The sequence below is a fragment of the Hevea brasiliensis genome, chromosome 11, assembly GCF_030052815.1.
Source record: "Hevea brasiliensis isolate MT/VB/25A 57/8 chromosome 11, ASM3005281v1, whole genome shotgun sequence".
NCBI lineage: Eukaryota > Viridiplantae > Streptophyta > Magnoliopsida > Malpighiales > Euphorbiaceae > Hevea > Hevea brasiliensis.
The window spans coordinates 82,969,030-82,988,227 of record NC_079503.1 but is presented as its reverse complement, the minus strand read 5'-3'; the positions used below and the strand labels follow the sequence as shown (position 1 = coordinate 82,988,227).

Genomic DNA, 19,198 nt, shown 5'->3' with positions numbered 1-19,198 from the left:
TTTGGAGTTTTGTAACTCCAGATATGGTCCAAAAACCACAGCTGGCCGGATTGCCAAAACTGCAGAATTACCAAATCTACAGTACCATGAACAGTGACTGTGACTGCCATTTGGGTTAGGTTTTGGTCATAATTTGGGGTAGGTTTCTTCATGAAAGTTGTTTGTCTATGCATTAGCTTGTTGCTGTAAAAATTTCAGGTCAATTGACCATTTCTACAGTGAGTTATGGCCAAATGAACAGTTACTGTTCATTTGGTCATTTCTACAGGTGCTGTTGCAGGGTATCCGGATTGGGGCCAACTTTTGGTCTACTTGCTTTGGTCTTTTGGGCATGGTTTCTTCAGAAAAAATGTGCCATTATAAGCCTAGTTTCATGTCCAATTGGCCAAACACCAATTGGACCAACACAGCCAAAGATATGGCAGTCCAAGTGGGCTGGAATCACAGCCACCCTGCTGCACTCACTAGGCAGCATACTCATTCACTTTGCCATGCTATGTTTTCTGTCCAAATTATGGTCAAATTTTCTCAAATGGTCACTAATTGACCATTAGGATGTTCTTTAACAATTTCATAAGCCAAGTTCACATTTTACTCCCAAAACCCTAGCTTCACATTATGATTCATACAAGATGCTTTAGTTAGCACACTAATTCATTATCCATATAGATATATACCTTAAACATCATTTCTAGTCCACTCTAAGTCCATCAAAACAATCAAAATCATTCCTTCCTTAAGGCTGCCGAATTCTATGGTGGACATACACATGAGTTTGGTTCATTTATTTCACAATTTCTTACCTATTACAAATCTCTAACATGGAATTAATGAGTTTTAAATACATATGTGCACTAACCTTTTGTAGGGCAGATTTTTCCCAAGCTCAACTTCACTTTCTTTCCTTTTCTTGGCTACCAAACACTCCTCCTTGGTGTGGGTATAATTTTTAGTGAAGAGAGGATAAGGTTTTGAGGTGAAATAAGGTGAGGTTTGGGAGCTTTAGTGAGCTTTCATAGTGGAATGGTTATGGAATTTGAGAGCTACGGGTGGGTTTTGTGAAAGTGATGGCTGCTGAAATTTTTAGGAGCTTTTGCTGTATTCTTATCCATATTTTATTGGTTAATTTAAGTGTTGATTAAATGTGATTGGTGGGTAAGTGTTTAATGACATCATATGATGTCATAATTGGTATTTTCTTCCATTTTCTTTTCTTCTTTTCTCTACTCATTTTCAATTAAATTTTTAGCAATATTTATTCATATTTTAGATCATAATAATTATTTACTTAACTGGACAAGTCGGCCAAAAATCACCTGTGAAGGCGAAATGACCAAAATGCCCTCCGTTTGGCTTAACGGATCAAAATTGTCTGTACCGATTGAAAATTTTTTCTAAATATTTTCTTGGCATTCTAATGCCATAGGAACCTCAATGACCCTTCTCTGGAGTCCCAAAAATTATTTTATGAATTTTTACCCGGGTCTAGGACTCCTAGTTGCGAGAACCGCAACTTCCCTCTGGGTTACCCATCGCTTGGGCACCGGCTCATTTAACTTGGTTGTATTTTATTTCTAAAATTTTTCCTAAATTTTTCTTATTAATATTTGAGTTATTTATGACTCCTCACTTTAGTTTAAATATTTTTCCGAACGTTCTAGCTGTCTGGACCGACACCGGTCACCGGAACAGTAGAATGTACGTAATTGCTACAATGAGGGTGTTACAATATATATATTCAATACATTATGGTTGGCCCCCCAAAAAAAATTTCTGGCTCTACACCTGTTATAAATAAATTATAAATTAAAACAATATAAATATTAAAATAAATATAAATTTTATTATGCATTTTTAATTATTTTATATTAATTATATAATTAATATTCTCAAGTAGTCAATTTTTTTTCCTATCATTCTCTCATTTTTATTATTTTAAAAATATAAAATATAACAAATTAAAATTAATATTGATAGGAAAATAAGCTTTCACATAAATATATGTAAAAGTATAATTAGTCTTATAATTTTATAGTAAAAATCAATAACTTAACTAAGATTGACTAATAAAATAAAAATAAAAGATATTATTATGCACATAAGAATATTAACAAATTATAGTTAATATACATTTAAACTAAATAGACTTCAAAAAATTAAAATCTCATGCAATCATACGTAAAATATACTTTTCAATGTAAAAATGATATTAATATTTTCAAATATTATAGGATGCAACAATATTAAATGTAAAAAAAAAAATTAAGATATTTAATATGTCTTAGCCTATATAAATATTATTAAATTTGAAATATATTTATTTCATTATTGACGATAATAACAAAATTTTATTTATCACATTCACATGTAATAACCTTTATAAAAATAATACATGTGATATACAAAAACTTAAAAGATTTAAAGACTTACAAATAAATTTTATAATAAATAAAATATTTGTCATCAAACAATATTATAATTTTATATCTATATAAATATATATTTTTTATTTAAGTAAATAGTTAATTTTTAACAATAATTTTATGATTATGTTAATTAAATAATTTTTTATAGTAATTCTGTAATTTAATATTACAAGTTTATAAATATTTAAAATAATTAAAAAATAAATTAGTATAAATAATATTTGGTATTTAATATTATTTATTAATTTAATTGTAATCAACAAAATAATTTTGAATGAATTAATAATATTTATAGAATTATAGTAAGTTTTTTTTAGTATAACTACAATTGCTGTTAAAATTTTAATTTATATTAATTATAATAATATTAAAAATTAAAATTACTTATAAATCTAACAACAAATAAGTTATCGCTAAAATTTATTAATGATAAATTTGAATTGAATAACTCCTTGTTAAAAATATTAGCAATGGATATATTCTCAGTAAAACTAATTAGTAATAGAATTTCGTCACTAATTTATATTATTAACAATAAATATATATAATTATTGCTATAAATATGTTTTTATTGGTCTTTTTATAAATAGTATAAATTATAAAAAGTACCATTGACAATACCAATACTCCCTTAATACATTTATATATATTACACATTATAGATTAATAATATATATATTTTTTTACTTATTAATTTTTTATTTTAGTTAATTACTTATTATAAAATTTTAAATTTAAATGAACTCTACAATTAAAAATTTTAAATTTATATAAATTTTAAATTTAATTTAAATAATAAAAATATAATTATAATTAATTTAAAAAATAAAGAATATTTTTGGTAAACCCAATATTTCCCTTCATTCATATATATATATAAACAAAATAGGATTATTGCTATACCTTATCTAGAAGGAAAAAGAAATTTTAAGACTTATATTAAATACATAGAAAACGCAATTCCATGTACATTACTTAGAAGACAATAAAATTTTGAGATTTATAAAATATGTTTAAAAAAAAATACAAATTCATTAGGATTATTTATTTTTATTATTATATAATTTAATAATTTTTATAAATAATATAAATTTATAAAGATATTTTAGTCTATTAGTCTGTTGTAAAAACATATCAACCAACAGTAGTAGTTCACATGTTAAGACTCTCATAAGGGATCCTTAGGAGCTTTAGGTTCAATTCATGACTCTTCAAAATAAGTACTTTTTGGTTGAGTGAAGAAGACCGTTTTACACCTTTTGAGTTTTTGGGTCGGTTTATACCGGTTCTTTGAAAATCAAGGCTTAATAGGTGAATTGGACCAATTCAGATTTTGATTCTTGATTAAATCAACTGGTCCAATCCGATTCAACCCAGTTTTGAAAAACGTGGCAAAAAGATTAAGGTTTGATACTTACAATATTGGTATGTAATGAAATTCGAAAGACAAACATAGGAATATCATATGCTGATATAGTTATTAAATCTGAAACAAACCAGCCAATTGAAACAGTGAATCGATAAATCGGTCTTCAAATTTATCTGGTTTTACAATTGAATCAGATAAAAAAGTAATTTAGTGTGATCTTATTGATATGACAGTTAAATTGATGAACCGGTATGACCCAGTTAAATTCGTCAGTTTAATTTTTCAATATAATCTTTTTTTAATATTAATATAGAGAATTAAATTTAAAATCTTATAAAAATTCTTTAAAATCAAAATTATTAGAGCTAACTTGATAGTTATGTATTTTTTATTTTAATATATTTTTTTAGCATATAATTAATATTTTATAAATATTAAAAAAATTATACATTTACAAAAATTTTTATATATTATATTATTCGAATACTTTTATATAAAATTTGAAAATATTATTAAAATTTATTAAATATAACTTAATAAATATTAAAGTTTTTATTTTAGATAATTAAATTTTAATTATTTATATTTATTTTTTTATTTATATTAATAGGTGTTATATTTGATTAATATTTAATGATTCACTGGTTGAATAATTGATCTACTAATTAAACAATTAATCAATTTGGTTAATTAACCTCCAAACTGAATTTAATAACACTAAAACTGTATGCTAATTTTAATGCAACTCTTTTCCAAATTACATCTTGGAAATTTCTTGAACCGTAGAGGCACTCCATGGGACCTGGGCAAAAATGTCATCCTCTGGTAGCTCAACTCGATTGCCAAGAGTACGTAGCTTAAGGGTAATGTAGAATTTCATGAAAATTGAAAAAAATAAAAATATGTCAGTTTTTAGAACCTGACAAACAGTTATTAATTACAAAATAAAAAAGGCAAACGGGCTATATCTTAACCCATTGTCAACCTAACCCAAGGACTTCATGGGTTGCTTGGGCTTTGCATCAAATTGACCCACTTTGTCGATAACCCTTGGAGGCTGGTGAGGGTCAAGGATTGGACTTTCATCCAACAAAAATGGTTTATACGTAAAAATGAATAATCATTTTATATTACTAGCATGATCATGATCGCGATCTCTTCCTGTGATATTAAATTATTCAAATCAAATTTGAGGAAGTCCACAAAACCTAATTTTGGATGTTTATGCGTTTCTTCCAAGTTTTGAGCTAAAAGAAAAATCATCAGCATTCAACCACTGTTAATGACAGTTCTTGCTTGACTTAATTAACTAAAAAATCTTTGTTCATCAGCAAGAAAGAGAGAACTTTGCTTTTGATTGTTGGATTTTGATTAATTAATCAATTAAAGGAAGAGGTCTGTCCAATGAAATGAAGATAAAGAGCCAAAGTAATGGATAAGCCACCTTTTGGTCAATTGCGTGAGCGTTTAATTCTCCTATCGTTAGTTATGGAGTTAGTGGATTAGGAAATTTTAATCAAGGTTACACACGTGTGCATAAACTCTCTAATCATCTTTCATTTTATGATCATGAAGTTGACAGATTGATATTATTACTCGCACTTGTTGCTGCAAAATCATGCAAATGGACAAAGGCCATAACGGATATATATCATCATATCCTCAGCTTGTTAAAGTTCAAGTATTTATCAGATAGAAGATGACATGCATGAATTTGGTGGAACACGTTTAGATTGATTTTACAATTGAATCCTCTCAACTTTAGGAGTTTTAATTTGATCCCAATTTGCTATCTCTTCTTATGTATCCTTTCCACCTCTATTTTCTTTAAGGAAAAAAAAATTAGAAAATTGATTTATATTTTTTAAGTATCTCTCCTCTCTCTCTTGTGCTACATTTCTCTAAATCTCTTGTCAACTTTTAAGATAGTTATACGTGGGTATTGATGTTCGATCATCAAAATACTATTGAAAGGCGAGTAATAGATAACTGAGTAATAAATAACCTGTGATCCGAACCGAATAATCATAGGATACTCGAACACTTATAAAGAGAGTTATTCGTCCAACTATACTCATGGATACTTGGGAATCAATTTAAGATAACAATCTCAAGATAATCGCAATAATTGAAGTTTCGTCTACACGAGAACTCTAAGACTCCTAGTCCTATTTAATCACAAACTCTTGATCTTAACAATAATTTACACCAAAACTTGGTACTAACAGTAATTTACACCAAAATCTATATAAGGGTCATTAGGTATGCCTGCTAATTAATTAATCTATTCATTCACAATCCAATTCGCATTATTGCTTAGGTATTAGAGTGCTCTTTCTTATCTTGCAAATCTAATATCCAAATCAAGTATTCAATACTTGCAAGAACAATATTAGATATTTTCACCGATAGTTATTCCTCTTATTTTACTTTATTATGTTTTTCTTAAATTTTTTTTTATATTTTATGTAAATTTAAAATTAATTCAATATAAATTTAAAAAGAAATTAAATAGGTGGTAAATGAATCCTTGTATCCATTTTTAATTAATTTCACTTTTTATTACAAGATTAAAATATCGATCATACATCATATTAATTAATTTAATTTTTATTTTACTAATTTTATGAATTAGTGACCCTAGATATAAAAAATGAAAAGAAAAACATTAAAAAGTAAAAAAAAAAATTATCTTTTTAAACAAGTGGAAAAAATCTGAAATGATAATAATAGAAATGATGTATTGATAGTTTTAATAATTTAAAGAAAATTATAAAAAAAAAAGTGAGAAAGAAAATAGATTAATTTTAGGATGCATCTGGTGTATTAAAAAGTAGAACGCTTTAACTAATAAAAATAATAACTTATTTATTTATAAACACTTTAAATAAAACTATAATTAATTAAAAATTTTATCATAATAAAATTTTATAATATGATTATGAAAATGAAAAATATAATAAATTAATTTGAAAAATAACATGATAAATAATTCTCACAACACAACTCAACTCAACTAAGCCTTTATCCCAAAAATTTGGGGTCGGCTATATGGATTCGCTTTTTCCACTCTGAACGATTTTGGGTTAAATCCTCAGAAATGTGTAAATATGTAAAAATTAATTATTTTTTAAATTTAAAAATATGAAATTTATAACTTTGTGAGTGAGATACACATTGATCGAAATAATTTGGCAATTTGGCAAGAAGGTGATACAAAAGTAGAACTAAATGGGTTGACCAACATGTAGTGGAAAGAAATATGTGATGCATGTAGATCAACTTTATGCCTATAATGGGTGACAAGATAATCCCTAGATTATACTCTTTATTCATATCCCCACATCTTGGTTGCTTCTAACTTTGGTTTTCTCTTGTATATAATTGCATCACCATGGTGACCTAACCACACGTAATTAAAATACCTTATTCATTTCCCATTTGCCTAATCATCTACCCTACCTATAGCCTATACGCATATAAATTCAACGTTACTGTAGCTTGATCATCGGTTGACTTTGTATATATTAACCACTTTAATTATTTTTTTATAAAAAAATTTAATCAGTATAATTATTTAAATTAATAAGAATATATAAATTTAAAAATATCTTATTTAGTTATGAATAGTAATTTCAGATTTAAAATGTTAAAAAAATTATATGATATTGAATTTGAATTCAAATAACATGATTAAGTAGCATCCTCAATAATATCAATTAAAAATATATGTTATTTTAAATTTTTTAATTTTAAAATTTTAATTAAATATATTTTTTTTTTACAATCTAAAATTTTATATTATTTAATGACATAATATTTATAGTAGTATTTAAAAAAATAATTAATTCAACGGCTATTTTTATTGAATATTTTTGTTGATACGATGATGAGTGTATGGAGAAGAGATTGCTTGAATATTTGAGTCAGCCTTTTCTAACTCACAAGTTAGCTTTTCGATTAAACCCAAATACTTAAGTGATATCAGAGTTCAGATTTTTTTCGAGAGAAAATGAAAGACGTGTAGAAAAAAGATTTCACATTGCTTGAATACCTGATGTCAATCTGATTTATATACTAACTGAATACTTCTGATAGGCTAAAGGCTTAAATAGTATCAAAACAGCTAATTATTAATAATATGTTAGAATAGTTAATATTATAATTTAATTTAATTTAATTTATTAATTTAAATCTATTTTTAAATTTTTATTCTTTAAATCTAATATAAATTAAATATTATATTTTATAAAAATTCATAAAATCAACAAAAATGGATTAATCCAATTAAGAGTCACTCTCTAAGAAAGCACCTTCAACTTATAATTTCCCAAATTTTATGATCCAAATCAAGAAAAGTTACATATAATCTACATCAAGATCAAAAGAAAAAAAAATTAGATGATTTACAACCTCTCATCATCTGAACAAAGGCCACAAAAAAAAACAAAAATCATATATATATATTGCTCCCTCTGAAATTTCTTGAGAGAAAGAAACCCATCCATCAAAACATTAATTGAAATCAGGGAATTAAAAGACAAAAGGAAAAATTAAGAAGCAGTCAATTCATAGCCACAAAGCCCCGGCATCTTTCAAAATAGGCACCAACTCACCAGAGATATGAGTAGCCATAACTCTCTCCAGTCCACCAAACAACTTTCCTCCCACAAAAACCACCGGAAACTGCACTTCGCCGCCGATTTTACCACCGTTAATATTCGATAACTCATTCATCACCGCCGCTTCTTCCTTCTCATCCACCTCGAACACGGTGGGATTCACACCAAGCCCTAGCAGCAGTTTCTTCACCACATGGCACATGCAACAACCACGTTTTCCAAACACTATAACTGAGTTCTCTAACACCAATTTTTGGACATAGTTTTCTCCATTGGCTAATACTAGTAAATTTCCAACACCAGTGGCGGTACCACCGAGCTGAGGAAACCGTCGGTTGTCGCCGGCGGTGGCAGTGGCCGGGATGTATGTTCTGAATGGGATTGCTTCTTGCATGAGATCGAAATAAGGATGAGTGAATGTTTAAGATTTGGGAAGAGGAGGAGGAAAAATAGAATGGGATGGGAGGGATTTAATAGGGGAGGAACTGGGAAGACTCTAACGTCAACGGCAGTTACGCGTTGTATTACGTCACCGGGACTGTGGGTGACGTGGCTTAACGTCACCTCTTCGTAGACGGATTCCCTGTTGCTACGTCTCAACGAGTGACCCGTTCCGATTATATGAGCCAAAATTGTTTTTTCTTGCCTATTTAATTTAACTACAATTTTTCTTCTATATATATATATATATATATATATATATATATATTTTTTTTTTTTTTTTAAATTAGCTTGTGAAATTTATTGAAATACATAATTCCAGCAGCTGGTTCAAGTAAAACATGAAAAATGTTTCAAACATCATTTTCTATTGATAACAAATAATTTATATATATTATATAGTAAATTATTGATATTTTGAGGATGAAACTTACATCATTTTCTTCATATTAGACAAAAATAATTAATGAGGAATCCAAGCCTTGAGTTCATCTCTAATGACTATGAGTTGCATGATTAATATATCTAACAAGTTATGAATTCAAAACTCTGTGTGACAATATATAATTTGCGTTGATTTAATTAATATAAAAGGACAAAAAAACTGTTGAGAGGTGTGTCAGCGTCCATCTGTATCAAGTGAGTTTTCATTTTCATGTCTGCTGTTGCTTCATATCCTATGGAGTGTATTGTAACTTATAAGAATTAAAGCATATTTTGATAAAATTATTATAATTTTATAAAAATTATATATATATTTTATAAAAAAATATAAAAAGTATATATATATATATATATATATGCTCCAAAATGGTGAGGCCCATGAGGAGACAAGAGCCGCTGGAGGACGGTGAGGCGTGTACACGTCATCGATAAGAACAAAATGCCATAAATCGAAACCCACCGTTATCTGCGCACATCATCGTTCTTTTCATTCGGATTTTGCCACATGGAATTGGATAATCCTTTCTACGTATTTAATCTAATCCTGTCCTTTTTAGACAAGTGTTGGAACCGTCTACTTCTCTCCTCATTTTGCTAATTTTGATGATGTCATCAAGGGACCCACCTAGAACAGTGACGTGGATATTGGTCAGCATCTCCCGTTTAGAAGGCAGTCCGAAATAAGAAACCATAGGAATGCTGTTCCTCCGTCTGTTTTTGTAATACTCATTTCACTTATTATTTTTTTTTTATCAAAAATCGAATAAAATATAATTATTTAAAATTTTAAATTTTATTAAAATTTCATTTTTCTTGGAGTTAATTGAAATCTCTTTATTTAGATAATTATGATAAATTAGACTAAAAATAATAAAATTTAAATATTTAATATATGAATAATTATCATACATATTATTTAATTTTATGATTGATATTAATTTATTTTATAAAATTTATTAAATTTTAATTTAATTTTATAAAAATTACTATAATTTAAAATTAAAAATTTTTAGATTAATCTATTTACTTATGAACTATTTTATAATTAAAATTATCTAACTAGTCTTTATTGATGAAGGAAGAAATAGAAAAATGAGAGGAATTTGATAGTGTAGATATAATTATATATGTTTTATGTGTTTTACTTTTTTTTAAAAAATAAAATAAAATAAATTTATTTACAAAATAATTAATAAATTAGTAAGTTAACTTAAAAATTTTTAATTTTTGATCATAGTAATTTTTATGAAATTAAATTAAAGTTTAATAAATTTTATAAAAAAATAAAATTCAATAACTTCTATTAAAATATTCATAAAATTGAGTTATCGTGTATAATAATTATCCTCTAGCATATATATATATATATATATATATCCATTTTAGTTTAAGTGGTATTATTAATTATCATGATAGTGATTATATAAAAGGTTTTAAAGAGGAAGGTGCATGTGGGAGGCTTATTCAATTTTGCTGACCTAAACAATGATGAAATTGGATTGGAAATTGAGTAGTTTAGCTATATTATGAAGTAGTAATTTCTCCATATATGCTTATTAATAGTTAATTAATTATGGTTCGTTATAAAACTATAATGTTTTAATTAATATTTAATATATAAATATGGCTTGTTGCTTGTGCAAAGACTACGTACATGCAGCAGTTTACTTTGAAATGCATATACCCACAACAAAATATAATTAATTATAAAATAAAAATGATGGGAAATTAGCAGAAATACGAGAAAAAGATTACAAGTTCGGGGGGGTTTACTTTGAAATTGGAGGTTGGCTGTCGGTCTACTTTACGTGGAGCCGGCGAAGAACCGTCCATCGCCGCCCTTTTACTCATTCTTTTTTTTAAAAAAAAAAAAAAAAAAAAAGCTTCTATTGATCAGAGAAACATGATTTATCTATTTATAGCAGGCGTGGCGGAAAGGGCTTGAAATCAATAATTAACTAGTTATTTCATTAATTTAATATATATTTTATTATATTCTATATTTTGTTAATAGCATTATAAAATTTTAATAATAAAAAAAATTTTAAATTAATCTTAATTTTATTTTTAATATAATAAATAAATAAATTGATTAATAAATTTTTTTTATTAGCCTTTAAATTATTTAACATACATTTAATAAAAAGATAAATAAAATAAAAAAATTAATGTATTAATTACTTGACTATTTTTGAAATATCATTATTAAAATTCTTATATTTGAAATATAATAAATATTTTTAAAAATATATATTTAAAGTTTTTAAATAATTTTTTAGTGAATAATTAATTATATATATATTAAAAGTAATTAAAAATTAATTAAATTTAGAGATATATAATGTGATGAAAATATAGTAAATTTTAACATTCTAAAAAAATATAAAATAATTTTAAATTTTAATAATTGAGATAAAATTTTAATAATTAAAATTTTAAAACATTTAGAAAAAATAGATAAGCTAATTTTTATAGATACATTTAAAAATAAAGATAATAAAAGAGGTACCACATAATAATTTTTTAAGCATATTTATTAAGCATGCTTACTGCTTTTAATCTCTTTAATCATTTTAAATGTTAGTTTAATTTTAATTTAGGTAATTTAAAAAATATATTTATATATTCCTCCATTTTTTTAAACCTTAATTTATTTAATCTGTATAATGGTAATTTCTCTCTTTTGTAGATATTGACTAATAAAAAATTTAATTTGAACTGAACTAAAAACTAAAAGGTAAATGACATGAATATATAATAATTAGCTAAAATATTTTTTCAAAATAAGAAAATCAAGTAATTAGATATATGAAAATAAATAAATTAGATAATAATTTTTCCTCAAAAATTTAAGAGAAATAAAATTAATTTTTAAAGATAACCTATAGGATAGGAGAGGAGAATTAGAAATAAAAAAACTAGTCTAATTATATATGAACACTTGTGACTATTGGGTCCCATCAAAAGTGGATCATAGCTTAAGCCAAAAAATTAGAAAGTATGATGAAAATCAAATGATATGATTTTGTATTGATATAGAAATGGGAGTTTGGTAGTAGTGGAGAAAACTGGTCTGCATGTGATGAAGATCCAATCTATATATTAAATCTTTAGTGATTGTTTTGCTCCAAAACATGGTAGGATTGCTAATGCTATGAATCCCAATAGAGAATACTGGAAATCATGAATTTTAATTTAATAATATTGAAAAGGAAAAAAAAAAATAAAAAACATTAGGAGTGCATGTGATAGGCTTCTCTGGTTTGGGTCTTGTCAAATTTTCATTGGTCAAAAGCTCATTTTCCCCCTCAATTCTTTGTCAATGTCCAATTTTGCCCATTACCTAAACTTTATTATTTAATTTCAAATTTATCCTCAAATTATTATTTTAATATTTTAATTTTATTAAAAATAATTCAAGTCTTTTATTTAATTAAATATCATTTTAATTTTTGTTAATAAAGAAAGAATTTTTTTTAGGCAAATTATAATTTAGTCATTGATATTTGGTAAAATCTATATATTAGTCATTGTATTTTTAAAATCCTCCTATTTATTCTTGATATTTTAATAAATTTATAAAATGGTCCTTGATGGGAAAAATTAAAAATTTGTATATAAATTTTTAATTTTACAAATTAAAAATTTGTAAATTACATATTATAATTTTTAACATAGTTAATATAATTAATTTTACAAAATAACTATTAATTATAAAATTAACTATTTATTAAAATTTTAAGAACTAAATACGTGGGTTTAAAAAATACAGAGAATAATATATAGGTTTTGTTAAATTTTAGGGATTAAATTGTAATTTATATTATTTTTTAATTAGAGGCTTATTTGTAATTAATTAAAATTTTTAAGGATCTTAAAGTAATTATCATTTTAATTTTTGTTAAAAAAGAGCATATTTTTTGTTAGGAGCTTATTTGTAATTAATTAAAATTTTAAAAATTTTAAAGTAATTAATCTATATTTTAATTAATTAATATTAAAAAAAAAAACCAACTCATGCATTGAGTCTCACTTTCACAGAGGAGGGACAAATTTGATCTTAATTAAAAAGGTTTGGATAAATTGGATTAAAGAGTTAAAATTGAATAAAATTAGACATTGATAAAAAGTTTAAGGGCAAAAATGAACTTTTATCCAATTTTCATCCACGTCCCTTTGTTTGTTTATGACTGTCAAGTCAAAGTGCCAAGAATATCATTGATACCAAATCAATATAAGGCCCTGGCCCCTTCGGCCTTTTCAATAGCATGCAGCCCAGCCCTATGTCCTTTTCACCATGTAAGCAGCCTGTCCTGAGCTGACCCCTAACTTACCCTCAGCATGCCGCTTAGAATCATCCTCAAGCTAACGAACCCACTAATGAAAATTAAAGAAATTAGAACAAAAATTCTTTAAAACTACTTTCTAGATGGTTTTTTGGGTAAAGAATAGCAATTTCACCCAGAAAAGGCAAACAGGGGTTCCTTCTGCAGACTATCCACATGCTCAGAGTCTCTCTCCAAGTGCAGCTTCACCAGAAATATTTTCTCCTTGCAAATTGCTTTGAGAGGGATAAGTTGCCTTCCTAATTACCCCAAGTATAGACTACTATATTGTTTATTGTTATGATTCTCTTACCTTGAATAAGTTGCCTTCTTAATGGGATTTAATTTATTTTGGATTTTTCATTAATGTTCAAAAGAAAATAAAAAGAATGCTACGTGCGCTATTGGAGATGAATGAATAATAAAATCAGTGTCCATAGCAAGTAGTTTCTATACAAATATATGTGCTAAAACTTATGAACTGCCCTGCTTTTCTAAACTTAAGGTCTCACTTGTCAAATTGGTATCAAACCCATCAAACGAATCATTTCCTTGATGCTCTTCCTGAGGTTGTTTCTCCTTGCCTTTTTCTTCTCTGTCTCCTCCATTTATCACTTCAATGGCAACACGTTCAGCAACATCCGAGGGGCTACCGAACTCTGCAGTGATTGAGTCATCGAGTCTGAATGAAGGTGAAGTGTCAAGGGAAGCATCAAGGGATGGACCAGTTGAATCTGAAGTTTTCAGGTTTTTCCTGGCTTTGGCTCGCCATCTTTTAAGGCCCATTACCACATTCTCTGGGAAAACAACTTTCCTCATCGACGAACCCATCTGTGTGACACAGATTAATCAAATTATTGAAAGTGTAAAGAATTGAGTTAAATTTCACAGACAATAACTACCTGTGTGACCAGAGCATAGAGAGGAAGTGTTACATAGCCACAAAGGAAATGCACCAATACTCCCATGGCAAGCCTTATCACAATATCCTCTGTTTCTCTGTGGAAGCATGATCTTAGACCAAATTTGAACTGTACATATGTAGAATCAATATCAGTAATAGAATTTTCTTTTCCATAATTGAAAAAACCCATAATGAAATGCTTAATTACCCAAGTCCAGGTGAAAAATGCAAGTTCAAAGGAGTTCTGCAAGAGCCCAATATCCAAGAATTTAGAATACAACCTTGCAGCAGAAAAAAGAACATTACAAGCTATAACAAAACAGCAAGAATCACCTGAAACAATATGAAATGTATTAGGTGGAGGAGCAATTTGGGGCGGCCAAACCAGAAAAAGTGGTCACTAGGCTTAACCAGCAAAGTTCCCCTAACAACATGAGATTTGTCATGGCTATCTAAGCACATTGAAGTTATGATGCCTTGCAGTTTTGTACCCACCAGCAACAACAACTGCCAAAACCAAAGTTCAACTCTCTCTCATTTCCATGCACTTCATAAAAGTTTCATTGCTTTATACGTTTTTTTTTTTTTAAAAAAATTATTTTCTTACCACTGAAGGGATGAACGGAAGCCATAAATAACTGTAAAATTCTGCAGAAATAGAGAACATAATTAGTTGAATTAGCATTACGTATAAACTTTTAGATATAAGGAATAACAAAGCAGATTTGATCTTACCATGTGCATTGAAGAATATGTAAAAAACTGAGAATATCCAAATCCAGAAACTGCAAAAACAAAAATTATAGCATGGATTTGAATTGAACAAAAAAATTATCTGTATACCATTGACCAAGATACAAAATATATACAAGAATTTTCCAGAGATATATATACCTTATCCCCACCACCACCCCAAAGTCTTTTTCTAAAGCTCTTTCTATGTATTTTTGGAAATCAAAGTTGGTTCCTTGTTCAAAATGGGCCTGGCAAAGCATATTAGATAATGTTAAAATTGGGGATGCATAATCTTATAATTAATGAAAATTAATGTCTTCGAGTTGAGGGTTATACCATAATGAAGCCATGTCTAAGAGTGAGATAATCCACTTTAGAGACAGATCCATTGAACTGCCTTAGAAAGCATATCTGCAAAAATTAGATTTAGAAATCAGATATTTGTATTTAATCATGCTATAATATAATATTAGTCTTTTCTTTTATTTTCTTTTGAGAAGAAAACCCTAACCGGCCATCGAATGAGGCGGTGTTCACTCCAGTATCTCAGGTGCCTCCTCCCAAATGATGTTTGATGAGTGAGTTGGAACCTCCTTGGATCTGAACATGATCAGCATTAGAAGACCAGTTCACAGAAAATTAAGAATTAATGATCTTCCTATCATCATCACATAAGGAGATCTAAATCTTTTCAGAAAATTGTAATTTAATTTAATTATTTTAATTTTGAAAATAAAATTAATTTGAGTAAATTATTTATAATTTTGTCCAATTGTTTAATTTTATCTAATTGGCTAAAATTAAGCTTACAATTATTATTTTCTCCCTTTGTTGATAAAAAAAATATTAAAATTATCAAAATGATTAATTGTAAAAAATTATAATAAATATGTTGAAAATTGTCAAAATTTCTAAAATTAAAATTATAAAATTAAATTTTAATTTTACAAAAATAGGAAAGATTATTCAATATACCCGGTGTACATGTACATTCATTCACATTTATGTGAAGAGTCCATTCTCTTAATTTCATGAAAGATTCATATTTTTATAAGTGAGGAACACTGCATCCAATGTATATTATAATTTGCCATGATTTAAAACAAATTAAGAATTGAAAAGTAATTTTTATTATGAATTTATTATTTTTGTTTATACTTTGTTTTGGAAGCTTTATGCTTTCTTTTTCTTTTTAATTATTACAAAAAATATGAAGAATAATTAATGAGAAGGTGCATAATACTGACAAGCTTAGTCAAAATAATCCAGGAACATTAAGTAGGTAGAAGCCAAATGGAAATTCTTTATTAATATGAGAATCCAAACCAGCATATATACAGTAACAAAAGAAAAACCAAATTCGAGTGTGCTAATTGAAGCTTACCCTTTAAAAATTGGTATTCAAAGGTTCTTGTTTCTGCTTCCCAAGACTCCCATCTCTTCATCTGATAAAGTGCACAGTGATGATATCAAACTCATGGAATAATGCAGATGAATACAGTAAATTAAGGATCCACTTTTATTTATATGTTTAGTTTTTATTAGTTTGTCATTTCATATAGAATTGTCGATATGAAATCACTAATATATAATATAATTTTTCCAAAAGAATGTGAGTTTCACGCTAGAGGTTATTTCCAGCGAACCTTCTCTACCCCATCAGTTGTCTTTTCGACTGGAAGATTCATGTAATCTTTTGTTACAAGTCATTGAGAGGTTGGAGAAGAAGAAAAATATCCAGATAGGTACACCATGAGGAAAAACAAAGAAAATTACCTTGGCCATCCCTAACCCAAATATGAGTATGCTTGATAAAGAATGGAAAGAAGCCAAGACAAAGATAAGGTACTGGAGTTCCCTCACCCCTGACCTGGACAATAGAGAGAGCTTTCCCTGTTCAAGAATCCAGAAAAATGGAATACATTAATTAGTCTCGACTCATCAAACTAAAACCAGAAGTTAGGGAAAATTACCGAGGGGGTGATAATGAAAAATTAAATTACCAAAAGGGAGTGGTTGCAAATTATTTACCAAAAGAGGGTGAAAGTTGATGAATTGGCAGAGAGAGAGACTCAACTATTACCTATGATAGCACAAATGAGAAGGGAGAAAATAGCAACTTTCACGCCAAATGAGAAGGGAGAATATAGCAAATACATCTTAATCGCTATTTATGATAGCAGCTACCTGCAGCAGATTTTTTTATTATTATTATTATTTTCATCATAATTTCTGGTTAGAATCAAACATGTAGCGTTGTTTTAAATTTTTTTTTTCATTTCAGTCTATATAAATTATATTAATTTTATTTTCGACCCTAACGCGGGTCATAGTTAACTTTCTCTCTATGTGTGTGCGCGCCAAAGTCATCAACTTTCATCTCTTTTAGTAAATAATTTACAATCTACTCCTTTTTTGTAATTTAATTTTCCATTATCACCCTCCTGGTAATTTGCCCCCAGAAATTAAAAGCAGCTCTAATGAGTAAAAATCTTGTTACCTGATCTACACATTTGGTTTCCTCCCCACTCTCGCTGGAAGTCAAGCTACCACAGGGAAGGAAAGTTTCGGCTACGCTCATTGGGATGCAGATATTTGCTATAAGCTTTTGGCTCACAGTCAGCAACAAGGACATGAAACCTAATAGCATCAATTCTACAAAGAGGATGGAAATAAGGGAACTAGTTTAGCCATGAATTAATAACAATCGTTAGAGAAAGGAATATATATATATATTTTTTTGAAAATTATCACCTGATTTGATCTTGTCTAGAGCCTGTATGAGTGCCTTCCTCCTTTTCTTGTTGAAATACTACAAACCCACAAGCAAATCAATGGTGAAAATGGATAAATGCAGAAAAGAGAGAAAGAGAACTTGTATGCATTTTAGCGGGTCATTCTTGCATCAGTTGCATGCATACCTTAGCTAAAAGATGGAGCAAATACTCAATTATGATTGATAACAATATCAAAATGAAGCAAACAGTGGCCACAGCCCATGTTGGCGTTGTATCTAGAGTTCGTTCTTCTACCACTTCAGCCATATGATCTCTGTCTGCCACTAGTAGAATATGAAAATAAACTTAATGGAAATTAGGACTGAATTCCTTCTGGCTTCTGCCGTTACAAGGACAAACAAATAAAATTACGTAGGTAGGGGCCCAATTAATACAAATCAGCGTCCCAGAAGCTGTCCATTGTCCAAGTTTCCTGCCGTGTGGTGCTTCCTTCTGGCGAAGGGTGATATGTAAAAAACCAACAGAAAGAATTAATTAAACCTGGTCCTTAGGCCATGTTTGGTTGGAGATAAAAAGACTGGAACTTTCTAAGAAGTGCAAAAAATAATCTTATTTTATTTGCATCATTAAACCTACCCTTTGAAAAGTAGAATATTTTAATTGCCGTGTCAGAAAATAACTTATGTAAGCAAATTTTGATAAATTATACTTTTTTAATTAAGTGTAATTTGCACTTTAAATTATTTTATAAATATTATTATCTTTCATAATTTAAAAGTAAATTATTTTCTAAAAAATTAAATTATATATCATATATATTATATCATTCTTTTCAAAAAATAAATTCTCTACAAATATATTTCTCAAAAAATATAAATTTTAAAAAATAAAACATTTTCAACTAAACAATACTCAATTTAAAAAGTGAAAATATGGTGTAATTGGTTAGTCAAAATAGAGGAAGTTTCAGCATCTGGGCTCTCCAGGCATGACTTCAAATGACATGCCACGGAATCAATTACGTGAAATACGAGCTAAATGACAAATTAAGATAGTCATTTGCCAATAAATTTTATTGTAATGTATGTTTGCTGTATTTAGTTGAAGTTGAGTTTTAGAATTCACAGTCAATGATTTTTTATTACAAACAAGTAGAATAGCATATGTTTCTATGAACTCTACTGTAATTTTCTT

At 27.6% G+C, this 19,198-nt stretch overlaps 2 protein-coding genes across 4 annotated transcripts; both read right to left on the bottom strand.

Moving 5' to 3' along the window:
- Positions 1-8,097: 8,097 nt before the first annotated feature.
- Positions 8,098-8,878, bottom strand: LOC110652949 (glutaredoxin-C9). Its single transcript, XM_021808570.2, has one exon. It carries the CDS (start codon positions 8,809-8,811, stop codon positions 8,365-8,367), a length of 447 nt encoding a protein of 148 aa, XP_021664262.2. The 5' UTR covers positions 8,812-8,878; the 3' UTR covers positions 8,098-8,364.
- A 5,130-nt stretch (positions 8,879-14,008) lies between these two features.
- Positions 14,009-18,491, bottom strand: LOC110650966 (MLO-like protein 12). 3 transcript variants are annotated; one of them, XM_021806138.2, is made up of 14 exons: positions 18,188-18,491; positions 18,021-18,078; positions 17,767-17,921; positions 17,043-17,159; positions 16,651-16,711; positions 15,778-15,866; positions 15,603-15,677; positions 15,426-15,514; positions 15,267-15,316; positions 15,139-15,179; positions 14,865-15,038; positions 14,740-14,775; positions 14,530-14,658; positions 14,009-14,458 (listed from the first exon to the last, which is right to left on the bottom strand). In XM_021806138.2, the coding sequence occupies exons 1-14, from the start codon at positions 18,308-18,310 to the stop codon at positions 14,102-14,104; spliced, it is 1,554 nt and encodes a 517-aa protein (XP_021661830.2). In that variant the 5' UTR covers positions 18,311-18,491; the 3' UTR covers positions 14,009-14,101. The 3 variants fall into 3 exon arrangements, with proteins under 3 accessions (XP_021661830.2, XP_057985469.1, XP_057985468.1); XM_058129486.1 differs by having other exon boundaries at positions 14,740-14,812; positions 14,917-15,038; XM_058129485.1 differs by having other exon boundaries at positions 14,530-14,775.
- Between the last annotated feature and the right edge of the window lie 707 nt (positions 18,492-19,198).

Excerpts from the sequence above, each read along its gene's own strand:
- LOC110652949 (XM_021808570.2), bottom strand. The coding sequence starts at position 8,811 with ATGCAAGAAGCAATCCCATTCAGAACATACATCCCGGCCACTGCCACC.
- LOC110650966 (XM_058129485.1), bottom strand. The coding sequence starts at position 18,310 with ATGGCTGAAGTGGTAGAAGAACGAACTCTAGATACAACGCCAACATGG. Across the intron at positions 18,079-18,187 it reads TGCTCCATCTTTTAGCTAAG|TATTTCAACAAGAAAAGGAG; the intron begins GTATGCATGCAA and ends GTGGGTTTGTAG. Across the intron at positions 15,867-16,650 it reads TGAATACCAATTTTTAAAGG|ATCCAAGGAGGTTCCAACTC; the intron begins GTAAGCTTCAAT and ends GATCATGTTCAG.